The sequence below is a fragment of the Thermobia domestica genome, chromosome 5 (genome assembly GCF_964235325.1).
Source record: "Thermobia domestica chromosome 5, izTheDome1.hap1.1, whole genome shotgun sequence".
NCBI classification, from domain to species: Eukaryota; Metazoa; Arthropoda; class Insecta; order Zygentoma; family Lepismatidae; genus Thermobia; species Thermobia domestica.
Window position 1 is genome coordinate 20,151,685 of NC_137458.1, and position 22,278 is coordinate 20,173,962.

General features: G+C 36.6%; 1 protein-coding gene across 1 annotated transcript in view; it reads left to right on the forward strand.

Moving 5' to 3' along the window:
- The window catches only part of GCC88 (GRIP and coiled-coil domain containing 88 kDa), a 68,665-nt gene that overhangs the window by 4,320 nt on the left and 42,067 nt on the right, over window positions 1-22,278 (forward strand). Inside the window, exons 3-7 of the mRNA XM_081758295.1 lie at window positions 1,439-1,704; window positions 8,072-8,245; window positions 11,584-11,729; window positions 16,169-16,445; window positions 20,522-20,686. Of these exons, the coding sequence (XP_081614421.1) occupies window positions 1,439-1,704; window positions 8,072-8,245; window positions 11,584-11,729; window positions 16,169-16,445; window positions 20,522-20,686 (1,028 nt within the window). The remainder of the gene's footprint in view (window positions 1-1,438; window positions 1,705-8,071; window positions 8,246-11,583; window positions 11,730-16,168; window positions 16,446-20,521; window positions 20,687-22,278) is intronic.

Sequence of the window (22,278 nt, forward strand, 5' to 3'; positions counted from 1 at the left end):
TTAATTAGATCATGCCATGCTGCAGTGATTACTGATCAAAAAGTACAGTGAATGTAGTGGCGTAGTGCCATCTATCGAGGTTGTATCCATTTTAACTAGTAAGTCCGGTAGAATAAACTTTTGGTACAGTCAGTGTAGAGTTTGAACAAGTTGTGACATGTTAGTTGGCTTCCAGAGGCAGAAGAGTGAAGACGTATTAAGAATGTCTGTCGTACATGAACATTAAGTTTTGTTCTAAGCTGCAAAAATGTGCCAAAGATGCTCACGAAATGTCAAAATCAGTGTATGGCGATGAAGCGGTGGCATTGAAGACTGTTTATAAGTAGTATGAGTGATTCAGAAGCGGCAAAGATTCGGTTGAAAACGAGCAACGATAGAGAGTCCTTCGACGTCAAAAACAGATAAAAACGTGCAAAAAGTAGCACAAATGATTTTGTTTAAATTGGCGGATGACTATTCGAGAGCTTTCCAAAGAACTAAAATCTCGTATGGGTCCGTGGAAAGCATTTTAATTACCGATTAAATGGGAAAACGGCTTCCTTCTTCACTACGAAAACGCACCATACCACACTTTGTTTTTGCTCTGTGAGTTTTTGGCCGAAAAAAATTATTCCTGTCTGTCCACATTGTCTGTGCTTTCCAGATATAGCACCATGCGACTTTTGGGTCTTTCCGAAAAATAAAACCATGCTTAATGGAAAACGTTTTGACACCATTCCTGACATTGAAGTGGCCACGACAGAGCGCTAAACGCTCTTTCAGAAGAAACCTTCCAGAAATGCTTCCAGTCATGGATTTAACGTTGGGATAAGTGCATTGCTAGCGAAGGACAGTACTTTGAAGGAAATTAAATCAATTGGATGTAAGCTTATTACTTTGTTTCCAATAAAGTTATTCACTGTATTTTATGATCACACCTCGTATGAATTTCGTTATAATAGGCGTTTTCAGAGAGCATATACCCTATCAGTAGAACACTCATTCTAAGTCCTTCAGAAAGAAATGAATATTTCCATATTATAATGTTAATAATCAAATACTTATTCACAAAATATCAAGAATATCAGTACCGTAGGGCCATTTTTGAGAATATCGTCGGAACAAAACATACCACCGGGTCAATCTATATCAAATCAGGCACTTTCATTGTAAAAAGGTGCTGACAAAACTTACTTTTTGTTATATATTTTACCTAAGTTAATACTATATTACTACAGGGAGTTGATAACAGCCTTTTTTCTAGAAGCATGTCACCGTACTTAGCACTTAACAGAAGTATGATTTACTTAAAACTAGAATGCTTTAAATGAGTTTTTTTGAATATATATATAAATATATATAGACAGATAGATAGATACAGATATATTTTAACATTTCTTCAACTATGCGTCCAGTAGTCTCTTTAAGTAATTTAATATGTTCTTCATACTTACTTTAGATGTTGTAACTGCGTACAAAAGTTTGTCGAAGGAGAAGAGTGTTCTAGAGGAAAGTCTGAAGGCAATTACTTCGTCGAAAGGTGGTGGGGATTCAAATCCTTTAGATGCAGGCAATGTCAACAATCAAGATAGTAAATTAGACACGAGAAGTGTTACTTCAGAATCTGAGAGCGAACAGACTGAAGCATCCAGCGATACTAGTGTTTGTGGAGACGTTTTGGCTGGTAGACGAAATGAAGTCTCTCATGAAGCGACAGAGTCTGAGGTTAGTTCATACACTAATATAGGTAAGGTTCTAAGGTGCCGTCATGTTCAAATAAACTTAGTCACTTAACCTCTCTGTAGAAAGTCCTGTATTTTTATCTACAGATGAATATTGTTAGCTATTTAAGACCTTTTTTTTTCAGACTAAATTATTAAAACTTCCAACATAAGGTTGCGAAAATATGATGTTTAAAAGAAAAGTTGGTAGGTTCCTTTGAACAAGTACGCGGACGGTTTGGTAACTTGGTTCGCATACTAATAAATGACGCTAACGTCATCTCTATATGTAGTCATAAAGCTTCCTTTCTGTCAATAAATAATCCGTAGTTTCAAGTTATTCTAACAGTAATTTGTTTCTTTTGGCAGTTGCTTAAACAGAAGTATTTAAAGTAACTGAAAAATAGTTAATGTTCTAGTTCGTGCTGTAATTCAATGCTCTTTTCTAGAAGGAAAAACAGCATAGGAAGTTCACGTACATTGGAATTTACGTGCATTGGGTGATTCGTATCCTTTCTATGAAACTTTTTGACTTCGGGTAAATGAATTCACGCGTGGCAGAACAAGCATTGAAGTGTTTGCGCAAGATGGGTGCCGCGGTTACACACTCCAGAGCAAAGATAAAACCTTGTCGCTGAGTAAAAATTGGCCAAGTTGCGATTTGAACTGCTTCCACATCTTGCCTATTAACCAAATCTAGCTCCCTCGGACTACCATCTATTTCCAAAACTGGAAATTTTCTTGATAGGACGTGAATTTGAGTCAAATAAAGATGTCATACAGGAAATAAAACGAGTATTTTAAAGGTCTCGAAGAAACTCGTTTGCGCGAGGGAATCACGAAACTGGAGAAACGTTGGGGCAAGTGCATTCGAACATTCAGAAACCTGTGTCGAAATATAAAGTAAGTTAAAAAAAATTCAAAATGTTTTCTTTCATATATAATCAAGTTACTTATCAAACCATCCTCGTGTGTTTAATAAAGATTAAAAAATGAATGGTAATTCCTTCTAAACTAGAATTAATAAAATAATTCACATGTGAAGCGTTGAATTATATCCTTTTACTACAGTATTTATTTATTTATTTTTTCATCGGGTAGTCGTACTCAGAATAACCATTAATTTTCTTACATTAACGTGTGCATTTTAACGCACCAATTTATCGAAAAAAGTAAATGTTGTTGCCTTTGTGGTACGTCGTGAAGTTATACTTTGTTGTGATATTCTACTGCTTATTCCAAAAGGTCTTTTCTCTGAATTACTTGTTATGTATAGGAAAAAGGATAACTTTATCATTAAAGTCAAAATTAAGCATATTAATAGATCTCTGTTTCGTTTGCCACTAAACCAGCGGGGAGAGCTCTTGCCCGTCGGAAATGAACTCTTACTTTTACTACTGTTCTGTTATGTACTGCAAGCGTACATAAAGTCAAGGTATCAACTTTCACCATATTTCTGATATGGCACTGTTCCCCTTTCTCTAATTTATTTTTCCTGTTATTTACTTACTTTGCCCATTTGCTGGTCCGCAAATGTTCTCGGCTCTCAAAAAATTGCGCTGTTGGGGATCCAACAACAGCACCGAACAAAATCTTAACACTCAATGTTATACATAGCGTTGAAGCACACTTTTCCAATTTTGTCTTTGTTTCGTTCCGTTTTTTTTTTTTTTTTAATGTTTTTTATAACTAATTTCGACTTTCACCACTTTGGTTTCTTGCTAAACTAGTTTTTTTATTCACTTAAATAGTCCAAAGACTTTCATATTTCATCGAGAATTCACAACGATAAAAACTATGTCATCCACTATGGATGCTGCTTCACAAGACATCTTGCTCACAAAGAAGATTACGGAGATTGGCTGATAAATCTTGACAACAATAAGATGAGCAAATCGTGATTTAAGATGAAAAATGCCGACCAATTAACTTGTCATACCTGATAATCCTTCTTTTTATGTCAGATGATGCATGTAGAAGAAAGCAATGTTCGATCTAAAGGAATGTTTGAGAATTTATGTTAAGAAAATATAGAATTTAGAAATTACTAACATTTACAAAGAAAATTATAAAATTCTTGTAACCGGCTGGAGTTTGGGGTCCGTGTTCGGGCAGACATTTATTTATAACCAATTCAGTTCATGTTGCTGTTCGGGCTGCCATTTATTTGTAATCGTTTCAATTCGAGGTCTCTATTTGGGTGAACATTTATTTGTAATCGCCCGGGTGTCAAGTCGCTGTTCGGGCTTCCATTTATTTGTAACCACTCCGTGTAATCTGGTCGCTGTTCGTGGTTCGTGGTCCTACCAATAAGTATCTTCCTGATACTTGAACTTACCTGGACAGGACGATGAAGGACCTCTCCAAGAAGAAGTTACAAACTGTTTCCAAATCGCTCGTCGGTCTCAATAATGAGATGAGCATTAGGCGCCGAGAGGTTCGGGTGTCTCGTCTCGAAAACCTCACGGACGATCAGATGGTCATCCAGACCATAACGCACACAAATATCACTCATATAAACAACGAAAACACACTGAATTAAGTAACACTATACTTATTTATTAGAACACTATTATATATATATAAAAAAAGCGAAGAGGAATGAACACAACACTGAACACTGAATATGTATAATAATTTTCGTCACTGAAATCACACTTTGCCCATTTAAGGCAATATAGCCCTTTATATATATATATATATGAGATTATAATTCAGATTTCACGATAAATGCTTCTCTCACACCATTGACGCACTTGGGGGATTAGCACTGGGGAAAAGTTGTCTGGATCGTCCCACGATGAATCCAGTTGCAGCGCCGAACCATCCTGAAGCGTAAAGATGATTCTTCAGCATAATAAAAAAAAAAAATAAGAAGTAGAATGCTAATGTTGGAGGGCGCGTGTATAACTTTTTAAATGCACAAGGTCTGCGGACCTGGGACTTCACTAGTTGGGGCTAGCCGTAAGAAAACGTCCTTCGCTGGCTAATAGCTTGTGCCCCTTGACACTAAGTCAGACTTAATTCCCGACGCAACGTGCGTGGTGGCTGCTTCTAAACCTGGAGTCGAACTCCGTGAGCACCAAAGCTCAAGGTACGGGCTGCAGTGGTCAATTAAAGAGGGTTGGCAGTTCATTTCAAAAATCACTCAGTTAACTCACCTGTATGCACATGCAAACAGAATATAGAAAACAATTTATGTTAATTTTAGTCAACTGTCCAGAATGCACGAGACACTGCGATAACTCGGGCGTGAGAAAATACAGATAAGAAACTGCAAAACAACGCAATTGGTGCCACTCTGGTCGCTTGAATACCTGTTCTGGTCTTGTCTGCTCTAATCTATTGCAATGTTTCATAAGCGATTAAAGAAAACACTTAATTCAGTTCCAAATAACTATAGAATATATACTGTGCACATAATAAGTCAGGGAGAAACACTGAAATGGTTTGTTACTAACTGAAATGTTCTCAGCAAAAGCAATGTTCTAAATATATATATGAAAAAACAATGAGAGACTTCTTTGTCCAATTGTGTGAGAAGGAAGCAATTCCCACCGAAGAAAGAACTTATATGCGTTGCAGAATAAAGTACAAATCGAAAATAATGATCACTGTCTTTACGAAATATACAGTGTGTCCACAAAAAATCCTTCTATAACCTGGTAGCGGTTATATTCTTATAGATGACTTCTAAACGCAAAAATTGATAGAAAAATGTTCTGAAGACATGAGAAATACTGAAATACAAAGTTTTCCCACAAGAAAACCATAAAAAAAAGGAAAATATACAAAAATGACGCAAAATTAATATACTACAATTCTAAGACCTAACCTAATCAAGATATAACACTTTATATTTTCTTCTTAACACTAAATATAACAAAACAAAATTACACCAGAAAATACACTTCTACCTACACTACCTAATTTTATATTGCATAGGGTGATCCAAATTTTACCGCAACATGATACCTGTCGTATTGGGAGGTATCACCGTGTACCGGAAGTGGTTGACCGCAAGTGACCAATTCCGGTAACGATCGCTTTCTTTAGTCAAGCCAAGTTGGTTGGTATGGTTGATATATATGTTGCATGTGTGTAATGATTGGAAATACTTCACCCCCGGAAACTGTATTATTTCCAATTCCCCTTAATTTTTAGACTTTTCAAAATGATAGGGTGTTTTCCTAATCACTAATTTTGTCAACAGTCGCTGTTTTTCTCGGCCGTTGTTTTAGCAGTCAATGTTTTGTCCGTAAATTGTATCCATGACGGACATATAGAGTTCTTTCGAAAGGGATAGAACCTAAACATAATACATTTAAAAAAAAAACCTGAGTTTCACGGCTTTCTTCCCGGGGAAGAGGGAGGGGGGTCGGAAGGATGGTAGTTTTCCAGCATTTCATATAAGTACCTTATTTGAAATATGTTAAACAGTAACAAGCGGACATTTACCACTGAGCCACCGCGGCCCCCAAGAAGTAATAGTATAATTTCGTTTTCGACAAGTTAAAGAGTCTACTATTAATTTCTTTTCACTTTCTGTAATACCTCAAATTACCTAACCCAGTCTTTCTAATGGGGCGGGTGACTTAGTTGTACTCTATGGTGCAAAGGGTCTTTATTTTGATCCCGGCCACGTCAGTTTGTGCTGAACATTATTGTGTCCTTGGGTTTTCTTCGAGTTCTCCGATTTCTTCCACATTCCCATAATTATCCGCTTGGGCCACAATGGCTCAGTGGTAGAGCGCACACTCCTGGTGCGTGTAATCCCTGGTTTAATCCCAGTTCCCATCAGGTTGGCTTCGAGGTGGGCAAACACCTCATGTGTGAGTTCTCGTGTTTCTTCCTATTTTCTTCATTCCACTATGATCAACGTCTTCCTTAGTCTCGGTACATAATCATGGGACGTGAAACAAAACAAAATCGACATTCATTAATTACCTAAGCCTAAAAGAGCGTATCCGTAGGGCATTAGTATAATGAAAATTTCACTTATATTTTCATCTTTCACAGTGCTAAGACTAGGGCTGTACAAGTCGCCGAAATCATCGGTCACAAATACCAAAAGTAGTACACACTCTACTGAGTTTCTAAGTTCAGTATACAATGCTGCCTGTTCTAATCCTTGTAGGCTAAAATAGAGGAAATCGTGGTGTCTCAGCAGTAGAGCACATACTTAGTGCATAAAGTCCATGTTCGATCCCAGACAATGTGAATTCATAGTGGAGAACATTGTATCTGTGCATTTTTCTCAAGATTCTTCGGTTTCTTTCTGTTTTCCCATTCCTCCGGATTGCTTCTTGAACTGCTTGATCATTCAATTTTTCTTTCTTCTTATTTGATAATAATTATATATATATATAATAACTTTAGCACTTAAGGCCAAAATTTGGTAAATAGTTTTATATATATATATATATATATATATATATATATATATATATATATATATATATATATATATATATATATATACTTTCCTGACGAGTTGCAAAATTGAACAGAGAACTTCTATTGTCATTATTGAAATGGACAATATTTCCGTATCCATTAACATTGAACGAAGTGGATGTTTTATGAAGTGGGCTAAATTGAGTTCTGTGGAAATTTCGATGCACTGAGTTGAATCGACACTGTGGAAATTTAAAACATTCGTTTAATTATATTTTAAAGAAGGAATATATACTGTTCGAATGTTAATAAGCCTTTTTTTATTTTTAATTTTCTGGTATCGATCCGAATGACTATAGAGTTAAGATAATTGGAGTTATTTTATTTTAGCAAATCATTTAATTTGAAAAAAGAGTATATAAATTGGCTAGGGACCAGTCTGTGCTGGTACTTTCTACATGCCACATAATTCAACCCGCAGAAATTTTGTAATATTCCCTCTTTTAAGGGCGTATTTTTTTTTTGTTATGGCTCACGAGGACCGTGTTACAACAGATACCTGTTGTGCTTGGATAGATCCAGTAAAACAAACACATCAGCGTTTGAAGGGTTACGGTGGTTCAGTGGTAGAGCACGCACCTTTGATGCTAGGGGTCCCTGGTTCGATTCCAGGCCATGTAAATTTATAATGGACAGCGTAGTGTCCATGGGTTTTCTCTGAGTTCTGCCGTTTCCTCCCACATCATTTCTTTCACAATCAGTAACTTCCGTTAATCATCCGTCTGCTTTAGACTAGAATGCATTTCCACCGGACGTTAAACTAGAGATTTCATTTCATGTAATTTCAATGTTTGGAATATTTATATAAGATAATTTACACATTTTAATTGGATCCTTTTATATAGTGCATTTTATGTACACTTGAAGCGTTAAGTATTGTCCTCTCCTTTTTGACTCGTAATTTTATCTTTAAGGTTGAAGGTAGTGTTCAGGGAGCTGCAGATTATGACCAGAAGGAAAGGATAAACGAACTGGAAGCCAAAATTAAAACACTGAGCGTTGCCTTAGCCACTGTAACTGCAGAGAAATCTCGAATGGAAAGCAATTTCTTGGCTGAGAAGAAGAAATTGAAAAATGACAAAGCTGAGGTAAGGAAATTGTGTTGTTGCACGTTTTATTTTATATTTGTTGGATTAATCTTTTAATTTATCGGTTCTGGTCTAAAAGAAGTTACACTGCCATACGTGTATGGGTCCTGGGTTCGATTTTTTCTTTAGATTATACAAAGTATGTCTGGAAAGTAATTTCATAAATTTTATTCTGATGCGACTGTACGTTGCAGCGCGTTCTATCTACTTGATGGCGGTGTAAGTAAAGTACCAAGCAAGTGCTTGCTCAGTTGTCACCGAGCTGTCGGAGGTAATTACGTAAACCTCTGTTTCGTCTCCAATACATGTTGCGGGGCAGTGTTCACTGAAACAAAGATATGCGATCAAATTTTGTGTGAATCGGGGCAAGTGTGTAGCGGAAACTTTTCTAATGGTTCAACAGACCTTCGGGGATTCCCGTCACCCCTAGAAGGCTCGAATGAGCAAATTAAAAATCATGACCATGTTCATTGTGTTTTTTGATATCAGGGGAGTCGTTTAGCGTGGACGACCATTATCCTCCTGGGAGAAGCACTAACTCTAAATTTTATGTAGAATTACTCAAGAGACTGGAGAAATGATTCGGGGCGTCAGACCAGATATGAATGGCGTTTGGAACCTTGATGATCACAACGCACCAGCCCACACTGCCTTCGTCGTGAGCAGTTGCCTGAAACAAATCTAGGGGGGGGGGGCGCGGTGGCTCAGTGGTAGAGCGTTCACATCCGGTGCTTGGGGTCAATGGTTCGATCCCAGCTCGCGCCGTGTGGACTTTGTGGTGGACAAACGCCGTACTCGTAGGTTTTCTCGAGGTTTTCCCGTTTCCTCCAACTTTCTTCCTTCCACCATTTCACTTATCTCTCATTATTACCGTCTCCTTTAGCCTAACCGGCATATCGTGAACGTAAAACTTACAGATTTCATTTCATTTCTGAACCAAATCTGATGTGACAGCACTGCTCCAGTCCTAACTTGGGTCCCGCGGACTTCTTTTTGTTTCCCCGTTTGAAATTCCCCTTATAAGGACATCGTTACACAACAATTGATGACGTGAAAACAGCCTGCGAAATGACTTGAAGCGCACAAAGCCTTCGCAGATTGGAAATTTCGCTGCCAAAGATGTATCGACAGAGGAGGACAATATTGTAAAATCTCTCAGTTTATGTAAAGTAGAGCAGTTATCGTACACGGGAATTTGGACTTTCCCATAACCTTTTATTATAAAAGATCTTCTTAAATACAGAAATATATTACAATAAGTAGCTTCTCTAATAATTTTAGGTAAGAAAGTGGAAGGAACCCAATGACCAGGCGTCGTAGGGCTTTTGTAGGTGAGGTTCCTCTCTTTGACCGGACGTCGTGAGAGGGGATAAGTTTTGTGTGATTAGGTGTCTCTCTCGGTGACCGGGCGTCGTGAAAGAAAAAGGGAACCCAATGGCCGGGCGCCGTAGGGCTTAAGGATAGGTATCTCTCAATTGACCAAGCGTCGTGAGAGGGTCAGGTAAACCCAACGGCCGGGCGCCTTAGGTCTTTAGGTGATTTGATCAATCTGGATAGATTGATGCTTCTTGAGGCATGCTTCTGTCTTTTATCCTAAAATGGTACCTTTATCAATAGTAAGGTATTTATTTCATTTTATTATTACATAAGTAGTTATATTTATTTATATACTATTATAATCAAATATCTTCAATACGTGTTTCGTAAATACTAAATGAAGATAGCATAATGTAAAGAAAAAACTATAGATTCTCGCACTATGAATAAAACCAGGTAGATGAATAGATAAGGTATGGTATTTCTATGTATATATATGTATCATGTTGTAAGACTAATGTAATGTATAAGGAACTATAGTAGTAGTTTATTGTATAGACAATAATAGAATTTGACATGTTCTATACCGCATGTACAAATGTACAATACTGTGGTCTCTTGAACGCAAAATAAATAAATAAATAAATAAATGTCGGCTACCTTCGGTGATCTCCGTCCTGCCGACTGCTGGCAATTATGGGCGACTCCTCTTCGGTACTGTCGTCTGCGTTGTATTTGTTTACTGTCAACACATGTAGTACACACATGGTTATCGTATGATGTGAAGACATGCAGAACCTTACAATATTTTGAAGAATTTTAGTGTACATGTATTATTATTATTATTATTATTATTTAATACTTGTAGACTTGGTGACACGACTTTCTAGACAGAGCTTGTATATGATTTTGAATTTCACGTTGAACTTTACTCCCTCTGGGGAAAGGAAAGAAAACGTCTTTCCTATTATCGTGATCTTCGTTGATTGGAGAAACTTTGGTGTTAGAAGTGCTAACATAAATATATTAATGAAAAGGGGAAACAACCGATTTAAACGTATTTTTACACACCAAATCTTCTGTAAATACGAATTCAATAAGATACAAAGAATGAAAAAATGATCGACTTGACCGGGACTCTAACCCGGGATCTCTGACATACCGTGCCGATGCGTTAACCACTACGCATCCAGTTCGCCTCCCAGAACAGCCAAACACTTGACTGTAGGAGTTGGAGGAGGCGGACTGGATGGCGTAGTGGTTTAACGCATCGGCATGTTATGCCGGAGATCCCGGGTTCGAATCGCGGTCCAATCGATCATTTTATCAGTTTTTGTATGCTAACATAAATGTTGAAAAGTAAGAGTGGTGAAAGTAAAACACTCAATCTTTCTAACTTGATTACTGATAAATTAAATCCCGATTGGCGATTTCTTGTTAAATATCTGTTTCTTGACAGTGGTAATTCTAATTAGTATATTTTTTAATACCATGTGAAATTTTAGATAGCATTGCAAGGGGATCCGCAGATCACTTTCTGAATGAACAGAGGGTCCGCGTTATCAGAAACGTTGAGAACCACTGTTATAGATGGTTATTTGTCGGCCTTCCACGAGATCAGCTCGTTGATTTTCTTCACTGTGGCACGTCGTCCGTGATTAATGGACACCGACGTCTTGGCTCATATGTAAGGGCTATGTGACTTGTTTGGAAATTCCTCTTCCACTTTACGACAGTGTCATAGGATGGACAGTCACCAACTTGAACCTTACTGACAACTAACGCCACCTGTAGAATAAGTAAATGATATATATGAATAATTTTCACTATTTCATACATGTATGGTGGAAGAGGCCAATTTATATTAAAATCACTCAATAACTTCTGGAGGATAATTAAAATTTTCCGATAGTCTCTCGTATAATGAACATGGCTAGTTTTAAAATACCAATGCACTTATAAGAATATAGTATACTGTCATAGAATACTGTTTAAATGACATTATATTGTTATCGTTTCAGTTGGAGAAAACTGTGGATGACTTGCAGGATCAACTGAAGAGGAGTGCGCGTCAACATGTCTCCGAAATAGAAAGTCTTAAGTCAAAGCTTATCATCGAACGACACGAGCGGGAACGAGAACAGAACGATCATGCTGTCATGCTCAGGTAACTGCACATGGCTAAATACGGGAGGAAATATTCATGAATAAAAACACAAGTAACTTGTGGTTACATATTCGTAATTAGGAATGCCCGTTTGTTCGCCAAATAACTAATACGTTGGGCTGTCTGTACGCGTGGTTCCGAGTTCAGTTTCAGGTGGGGATACTTGAATCAGTTACAAACCCGAGTGATATTTTGGATAAAACTTTTAACACTAAAACCAAACAGCACATAATCTCGGCACTGAAAGAGTATGTAATCCTCTATTCAAGCAACCAACCATGAGTAAATACTCATGAATAAATTAGATAACAAGATATTAGAACTGAATCCTTAGCCGTTAAGGTACTCATGATTTTATTCTAGGTTGGTGGTTTACTGATGTTTCCGAAGTACTTGTTGCTCATACATATGCGAGGGCTGCTCAATAAAGAAAAGAATAATCATAAATGAATAAAACATAATTACCTGTACTAATCCTCCAAATGTTGATGGTCTTTTTAAAAATAGTCCTCATTACATGCAAGGAGGAGTTTCTTTAAAGTTAGAAGAAGAAAGAAATCACAAGGGGCTAAATCACGGCTATATGGAGGATGGAGTACACACACACACACACACACGAAAAGTTGATCTTTGCAAAATAGTCAACAGAATTTCTGTACTGTTCTTCGCGCGTCACTTCCATGTTGTCTTATGCGAAACTGAAACAACGTGCGCTTGAACGGCTGTCAAGGTCACATTTCTGAAGTCATGACCTTCAAACTTGCTCGATCTATTCGTCACTTCTCTCACTACACAGACGTGTTTTGTTTTCTGTGCCTTGCTGTTGTATTCACCTCATGAACACTGATGATCAGTCTATTGATCAGCCTACATATTTAGAAGGGTTAATTAGTATGACTTCAAATAATACAGGAAAATGTATTATGTATCAAATAATACAGGAAAATGTATTATCTATCTCCTTGCTTAGCATGTATTATCTATCTCCTTTAATCCCCAGCAAGTTCGTGGAAAGTTGAACTTCAGGTTTCGTTTTAATTTAATTTTGATTACTATTATTATCACTATTATTACTATTTTTACTTTTGAGCGACGAAAGGAGACAAGAAAGTATGTTGACCATGAAAAAATCAAATTCGAGATTTCAACGGATTTACACGTTTCATGGCTTAAACACACCGAAAAAATGATTCTTCTGCATCTGCCCGTCTGTTCGTTCGTTCGTCCCGATGTATATTCGACTAGAGGACATATCGTTCAGCATATCGACACCAAATTTTAAACTTAATTTTTTTATGTGATTCCGGGCCAATCGAATTTTCTTCAGTGGTAGAGCGTTCACCTCTGGTGCGTGGAGTATCTGTTTCGATCCCAGCTCGCACAAAGTGGGCTTTGTGGTGGACAAACATCGTGTTCGTGGGTTTTCTCGGGGTTCTTCCACTTTGTCCATTCCAGCATTACATTCATTTCACATCATCACAGTCTTCTTTAGCCTAGCCGGCATAAACGTGGGACGTAAAACCGGAAGATTTCATTTTCAAATTTTTCTTCCTTCTAAAATTAAGGGTAGTTTACTGAAGAATAAAAATAATTTTCGATTATCTGAAAAACGGCTCTAACGATTTAGTTCATATTTCATAAATCAAATTTTCAATAACAGGTCGGTACTGTGGTATAAACCGTCTCTGCGAAAAATCGAAAAGGAGTAGTATACTCTTGGAGGTGAGTTCTTTCCGAGCGGTTTTCTCAAAATCACAGGCGATTTTGTTATATATAAACATTTCATTAATGACTTGACAATGTGACGTAACTCATTTGTCCTGAGAAAATGTACGAGGGGTAGTTTATTTTTGACACAGGTGATTTATCTACCACTGTCCATATTTCATAAATAAATATGTCATTAATATGCTGATAATATGGCACAACTCATTTGTCATGAAAAAATCTGAGATAGAGTTTATTCACGGAGTTGATTTTTTTCCTGTGATTTTCTCAAAAACGACTCAGGCAATATTATTCATATTTGATAAATAAATATCATATTAATAATCTGACAATATGACTCAACTCATTTGTCCTGAAAAGATCTACGAGTGGTGGTTTATTCTTGGGGTGAGTTTTTTGGGGCGATTTTCTCAAAAACAGCTCACGCGATTTTGTTCATATTTCATAAATAACTTCCCGATGGGTACACTTGGTCGAAAAAATGTGAAACGCATTTTCAGGCCAGCCACCCTGAATGAGGTTTTCCTGAATTTTCCTCATACACACCAGGCAAATGCCGGGGTGGTACCTAACTTATAGGTCCCAGGTCGCTTCCTTTCTTCCCTTTCCCTGGATTGTGTGCTCGCCGAGGGACGTCATCCCTCAAACCGTGCCGGGCTACATGACCTTAGATGCCGAAAGCCCAGAAATATAAATTCTAAATCCTAAAATCCTTCTTCATAAATAAATATTTTTACTAAGAACTCTATAAAGTTGTCTAACTTACTCCTTACGAATATAGTTTACTCTTGGGATGAGTTTCTTCTTAGACTACATTCTCGTAACCGACTCAGGTGATTTTGTTAATATTCCTATACCTAGGTGATGTTGCAAAAATAACTTCCTGAGAATATCCACAAGGAGTAGTTTATTCTTGGGATGAGTTTTTTGAGTTTTTTGAAATACGACTTCTTCGATTTTATTTTATATAAAAATATTTCATCAACAACCGTAACATATTGTATCTGCATTTTCTTATCGAAAATCTACAAGAGGTAGTTTACTTGTGGAGGCGAGTTTTCTTTGAGCAAAATTTTCGAAAAGACCTTATAATTCTGTTCGTATTTCACAAGAAAATGTTTCATTAGTAATTGCAGCACACCAAGATTTAGTTTAAGAAATTGGAGCGAGAAAGTTTAGTGCGGTGGCCTGTATCTTTTATTTATTTTGTATTTCGACACCCATACCGTATGAATCTGGAGGAATATACTTCACATTAATTACTATAATTTAGATCCAAACAAATTAGTAATTTAAAGTTCAATTTTCGTAATACACAATTATGTATAATATCATCATAGGTATTCTGCCATTATCGGCAGGTCACTTGCCGTAACTGAGAAGCTTCCATGCTCCATGGTCTTCCGCTAACCTCTTCGCCTTCACATACGATTTTTCTGTTTAATATCGTCCATTAATTCTAGTCTCCTTCGCCCCCCTCTCTTCCCTGCCACCATACCCTCTCTCACGTCCTTCATGATACTTAATAATGTCTAAAAGTGTTCTTTTTTCCCCCACCATTTATTATACCCCACCCTCTCATTCGTTTTCTGCTCAACCCAGATAATTCCCTCCATTCTCTTCCATACCCACATTTCGAAAGCGTCCAGTCGCTTTTCATCATTTTTGCGTAATGTCCATGTTTGAGATCCATATAGTACTATACTTCACACGAAGAATTTTATGAATGTTTTTCTCTCAACTCTTTATTCAAGGTCCCACAAAATAGTATTTTCTTCCTCCTAAAGACTTCTTTCGCGTTCCTATCTTTGCTTTTATTTCACGTTCACACTTCATGTCATCACTAATTAATAGTACCCAGGTTTCGAAAACTAATCACCTGTTCTATTTTCTCCCCTTCTACTTCTATATTTGACACCGACCTCTTCGATTCCAATCAACATAGCTTTTGTCTTCTAACATAATTTATTTTCATCTCATATTCTGCACAGTCCTTCGTCAATTTTTCTGACATCTTGTGTATAATAACAGTGTTTTCTTATTTTGTGTCATACGCAGTTATATATAGAAGTATTTTTGCGTAATTTTTAATTTTAGAATCCTTATATTTTCAATTTTTCATGCGATGCAGTATCTTCATCAGAGGAACGTCATCTTTCGATTGATAAATCGAGTTGATATTCACATGTTACTCCATTAATATCTTCTTCGCAAATATTTGATTTAACAGCTTCTTAAAGTCAGTGGAAAATTTTCCAAGAACTCTCACACTCATTAGAAAATTAACTGGTAGTCTAATCATGCACGTTAAAAGGGTTTTCCTACAAACATTAAATACAAAATCAAGTCCCCATTATAATACAGAGTAACCAATCACTATATTAATACATTTCTTGATCAATGCTCACTGTATAAAAGTTGGAATTATATTATTAAGCTATGTAACGCCACAAAAATCACAACTCTTATTGGGTCGAGTTTATCTTTTTAATTTTGCACATTGTACCAGAAGACTTTTCCAGCAAATTTTCTTTAAGTCCAAGAAATGTATTAATAACTGTGATTGGCTACAAATAATTTTGGATAAATGTAGCCTCCACGTCTTATTCCTTTTACAGTCTTGAATTTTCACATTTTTGAGCCAATCTGGTAATAGACGTAGCATAAATTCAATTGTATTAATTTATTATTGATTTCTTTGTTTGTTACAGAGAATTGCAGAAAGTTTTGTCGGAAGAAAGACGAAGCAAAGAACATTTAGATGTTCAGGTGGAAGAATTGAGGTCGAAGCTTTCGTACCTGGAATCTCAGAACGTTCACAAGGAGCAGATAGAGAAGAAGGTTCGCGATCTGCTGAATGAGTTGGAAGTAACGAGAAAAAGACTGAAGCGAGCAGAAGCCAAAGCGAAGGAGACGCCGCCATTGTTGCTCGATTTGCAAGAGGAGATGGAAAACATGAAAATGCAGCATCAAATTGCTATACAAGAGGTAAGCGGGAAAAGGAACATTTAATTTCATGAGCCAGGCACTCAGTAAATTTTAATTTTACCCTAGTGCCTCAGTTGGAGGAAATATGTAGTGTCTGAAATGCAGGGTGGAAAAATCGTGATTTTTTAAAAATCATTTTCGATTTTTTTGATTTAAATAGATGTTTTTGGTTTAAATCAAATCTTTCTTCTTGTATAATGCAAGTCGCGAACTGAAGAAGAAACATTAGGAATTAGTATTAGTGAAAGTATTGGGGTTGAATTTTGAATTGTTTCTTCTTCAGTTCGCGACTTGTATTATACAAGAAGAAAGATGTTTCACTGCCAAACAATGCTTTTTAAGCATTAAGGAGAAAAGTACAACAGCGTTTATCAACACGACACGTTCTCTAAGGACAAACAAACAGACGCACACACAAAAGAATTTTCGTCTTAAATGTCCATGGTGATTTCCCCGTTGCAATAGTTAACGATTTACAAACCCTATGTTACGAAGAGAAGAAAGCAGGATTCCACCGTTACCCGTTCAAAACGAGATTTTCCCTAATCATTCTCTGTATGACACTCGTTTTCATACTCGCACATACATTTGAGTTTCATTGTATTATGATTATTATCTTTCATAATCGAAATAACAGAACAGAAACGGGATTTTACTTATTTTTACTTTAAATCAATTTATTTCGGAATTTGATTTAAATCAACGATTTTTATTTAAAAAATTAAGTGATTTAAATCAAATTGATAGATTTAAATCAATCCACCCTGCTAAAATGTAGAGTATTTTTCTCTACTGTTTCTTTTCTTTATACAGAAATGAAAAAATGAAATGAAATCTTTAAGTTTTTACGTCCCACAGTTATGCCGGTTAGGCTAAAAGAGACGGTGAAGATGAGAAATGAATGAAATGCTGGAATGAAGAGAGTGGGAGGAAACGGGAGAACTTCGGGAAAACCCAAGAGCACGGTGCTTGTCCACCACAAAGTCCACACGGTGCTTTCTATATACAAAGTGGATGGGAATTAACTCCCTATTGAAAATTATCTACAACTTTTTAATATTTAAGCAATTACATGAAACAAAAGAGCATTAAGTTCCTTACAAAGGTAGAACTGTTATGCATTACTAAAATTCCACGTAAGCACCACCATTATTCATCAGTTTTCGTAAATGGTTGGTGATGTTTGCGACTGACTTCTGCAGATACTCCACCGGTACATTTGCAAGAACTTGACAGTGATTTTCATGGCCGAAACTTCAACACTTCCTTCAGAACAATTCGGATTGTGTGCCGGATTAAACCACTTTCGCAAGATGCTTGTCTTTGTGATTTCTGAAAATTATGAGTGAAAATTTCCTGAACTGCTTACACAGTTTTCTCTGTCCTGAATGTTGAGGAGCGACCGCGTCTTCTAATATCTGCTACAAAACCTGTGTTCATTAGCTTCGAATAGTGGCAGTTTCTTACGGGTTTTGCATTTACCGAGGCACGAGGTCCTCTCATACTTCGTCACCATCTCTGTACGTGTACCACGGGCTGCCATACTTCGTACCGGGTTGTCAGCCGAACCCGCTAACGCAAAGTTAGATGTTGCGCCATGTTTCGCCACTGATACCTGCAATGACATAAATGAGATGTCATATAATAAATTATACAACTGTAAGAAACAAAATGACTTTTGTTTTATGAACATTTGTTAAGTATTAAATAAAAATTTATAAACAATTTTCAATACGAAGTTAATTCCAGACCACTTTGTATATTTCCGACTGGAGAAAAAAGAATGGAACCAAAGGAGAGATAGGAAAACCATCTGAGGGCGCATCGGATGGAGGGTTCTGCTTGCCCTACGAAGTCCTTTATCATTAGGAGTCATGCGAAAATTGTGAATAGAAAGGTTTGATAGTTCGTGAGAAGATCATGGAAAACAAGCAACTTTTATAAGAACCGTGTGAAGCACTATTTACGCGTTTAATTATAAGTTCTTACACAATTTTCAGTACAAAATGTTGCAGGTGTAAATATTGCAAGCAGGAAGTATCACTGGTCTTCGTAAATTATGTCCCATACGGACAACTTTGCACTACCAAAATTGTTTGTTTTCCATAAACTGTCCAGTGATGAATCAGATGGCATACCTTGTCACTTAAAGTCAAAATTTTCGGGTGACCCCTCAAGGCTTTGTGATGGAGTGCTCTGTGGGGCACGCTCCATTCGATGTGTCCTCCATTTTCGAACTTACCTTTTTGTTTCATCGTTCGTGATTAATAAGCATTGGACGTTTTGTACTCACCGCTATAAATCGCAAAACAGTAGCACTTTCGAGGAACACAGCCCTCATCTTCAGCTGATCTTTTTCAGACTCAAGTGAGGTGAAGGTGAGGACCGTCTTCCTAAAAATGCTATTGTTTTGTGATTTATAACGGTGAGTGTGAAGCGTTGTTATTTAATTGCTATTGTCACTATTATCACTGCTAGCAACCTATTCTGCTATACCGAATGTTTTGTTTGAAATATTCGATATGTATACCAGAAAATAGAGACAACAATCAATATATTGAAAAGCACAGTACTAGCTCTTTCGCCAAAACGCTTTACATTAGATACGGAAGGGAAGAAGTAGGGAGAAAAAGAAAGAAGAAGAAAATAAAGACAAATTAAATTTCATATCTATGTAGAAGAGAGAGCTAAATGAGCCTACAAAGTGAAGACGACACTTCAGTAGGAGGCAGAATGATTCGGTGTATACGGTTTTCAGATAATATGTTGCTTGTTGCAGAATCTGAAGAGAAAATCAATCGGATGTTAGAAAACTTGAAGAAGGGCTGCGAAAAATATGGGATGAAAATAAATGTTAAAAACACAAAAGCCATAGTGATTGGAACGAAGCGGTCTTTCTCAAGTATAGAAGTAGGAGGTGGGAAAATAGAACAGGTGATTGTTTTTCCATACCTGGGAAGTATTATTAGTAATGATATGAAATGTGAACGTGAAATAAAAGCAAGGATAGGAATGGTGAAAGAAGTCTGTAGGAGGAAGAATATTCGTGGGACCTTGAATAGAGAGTTAAGAAAAAGACTTATAAAGTGCTTCGTATGGAGAATTGTACTGTGTGGGTCAGAAACATGGACATTACGTAAAAATGACGAGAAACGAATGGAAGTTTTCGAAATATGGATGTGGAGAAGAAAGGAGCGAATTAACGAGGTCGAGCGGGAAACGAATGAGAGGGTGTTAGAAATGGTGGGGGAGAAAAGAGAAATTTTAAATATTATTAAGAAGAGGAAGAGAAACTGGATGAGCTAAGAAGGAACTGTATCATGAGGGACGTATTAGAGGATATGGTGACAGGAAAAAGAGGGAGGGGGTGAAGGATACTACAATTAAAGGACGGTATCAAAACAGAAAAAATCGTACGTGAAGACAAGAGGTTAGCGGAAGACCGTGGAGCTTCTCAGTTGCAGCAAGTGACCTGCCAATAATGGCAGAATATCTGTAATGATGGTGATTAAAGAGCAAAAACAATTTTTTTTCTAGTTTAATGACCCATGTTTATGCCCCTTTAGCTAAAGTAGACTGATGATCAATGAAAATGAATGAATGTGAAATTATATTTTAAGAAATGTTACGTGTTGTTCTAATTGTGAAATCAAATTTTATGGAATCTAACCCGAGACCACGTGCATCAAATCCGCACGCGCTAGCCACTAACCAGCTGCAAGAGCTTAAAGTGCAAATAAAATAAAAAAAGGTGAGAAGTGTCTGTGGGCACAATGTTGGAATGCTGAAGGTATACTTTATTGGTGTTGATTATTTTTACTATTTTCTGGTAAGTAATTTATTTTCTTTTACCATTTTGGGATTCCTTTATTCAACCATATATATAGTTTAAGGACAGAAAAACTAAGATACAACTTTTTGATTATTTAAGCAAATCATTTTCTTAATGCGATTCAGTTTTAAGAGTATATACCAGGTATTCTGTGCAGGATAAAAGTAGTATTGGCGCTAATAATCATAACCTCTCGAAATGTTTAGTATATTGTCTCGTATTTGTTTTCTTGTTGGAAATGCAGGAGCAGAAACGTGCAGCTGATGCTGAAGATAGAGCCCGTCATCTGGCTGTGGTTCACGAAGAGCGAGTAGCCAATCTTGAGGCTCGTCTGGCTGAGCTTTCAGAGACTGTTGGCAGTTACGATCGCCTTCGGCAACAGGATCAACAAGCTATTCAAAAATTGAAAGTAAGTCAAGAGAAATAGTAACACAAATTTATTACAAAACAAAATTCAGCACTGACTGAAACATCCAAAAATGCATTACTTCAGATACATCCAAAGATGCATATAGATATTAAATAGAATAAACAAAACTGTACAAGGCGAGGCAACAAATTAGTTTTGTTGAACGATGTAGATACTGTGGGAAATTGCAGTGACAGAAATTTGATAGAAAAGTCAGTTTTCCAAATTTGGCAGTTCTCTATACCTTATACATATGCTGGTTTAAAAAATGCTAAAAACGCCATTCTTTGAAAAATGTTTACGACGGTCAATATACATCCTTTTCTGCTCAATTGTCTCTCAATGGAAGCGTATATATAATGCTCGTCGTTACTATTTTAACAAGCAACAATGAAGCATACGAAACAATCATTAACGATGGTATGGTATTTTTCAAAGTATGGTATTTTTGGTGTTTTAAACGTTAGCAAATCAACAAGCTGTAAAGAACTGCAAAATTTGGAAAACTACTTTATCTTTCAAATTTTCGTTACTTCATTGACCGTCTATGTCTACACTTTCCATGTCTATATCTTGCCTCAGCTTCTTCACTTTTGTGTATACTTTGCAATATCTATATCAAATTGTCTCTTTTTGGTTTCAGTTTTAAGAATTATAATTTGACATTTCATCTGCAGTACCTCGACTCAAGTGTCATCAAATTCTATGCTTTAGGCAGGGCGGTAAAGTTCTCGTGCCAAAATAATAGGATCACAGTATATGCTCACAAAAATCCGGGATGTTCGAAAACTTTTGAGCGGTGGTGTATATATATATATATACTAAGTTGTCCCGGATTACTGGATGGGCTGGAGTAGCGCACGGCCGGATTGTAGAGTGTGTACTGTACATATTGGTCGTGTTATGACATGACGTGATCATGACTGTTTCTTAAATATACGTAAATGTGAAATCGTACTACTGTGTTTTTGTAGTCCTTTCCATTCTCTAAAATACTATTTTCTTCGTCCTTTGAGTACCTTTTCAATTTCCTATTATCTTGAACAGAGTAAAATAACATAAGTGTTACTTAAAATGATACTCAGTTTAAGGTAATGATGAAGACTGGTTACTCGCCTCGCTTCAGTACACAAAAGTAAGGGTGAATGAAACTTTAAATAAGATAATATGATTTTTTTCGTTTTAATGATCATATATATATATATATATATATATATATATATATTAATAAAAGAAAAGTCCTAACAGGATACTCGAATCGTTTAAAAGAGAGATAGGCCCTGGAATAAGTGGTTATTTCTGGGACAAACTCTCTTTCCCTGAAAATTTCCTGAAACAAGTTGCTGCCTTCAATTATGATTGTCAGACATATAAAATAAGTAAAAAGGAAGCATTCGAAACGATAATAACTTCAATTTGAGATCGTGCATCAGCTTAAAGGGAACGCAACTCGTTCCATTGGAGTAGTCACTTCAATAATCAGTTGTTTTAGGTAACGATAATTGGATAACGCAGGTATAGTGATAAAATTAACCACTAACGTTTTTAAATGACCTGGAAATCTTAGTCAGATGATTGCCTTTCTGGTATGA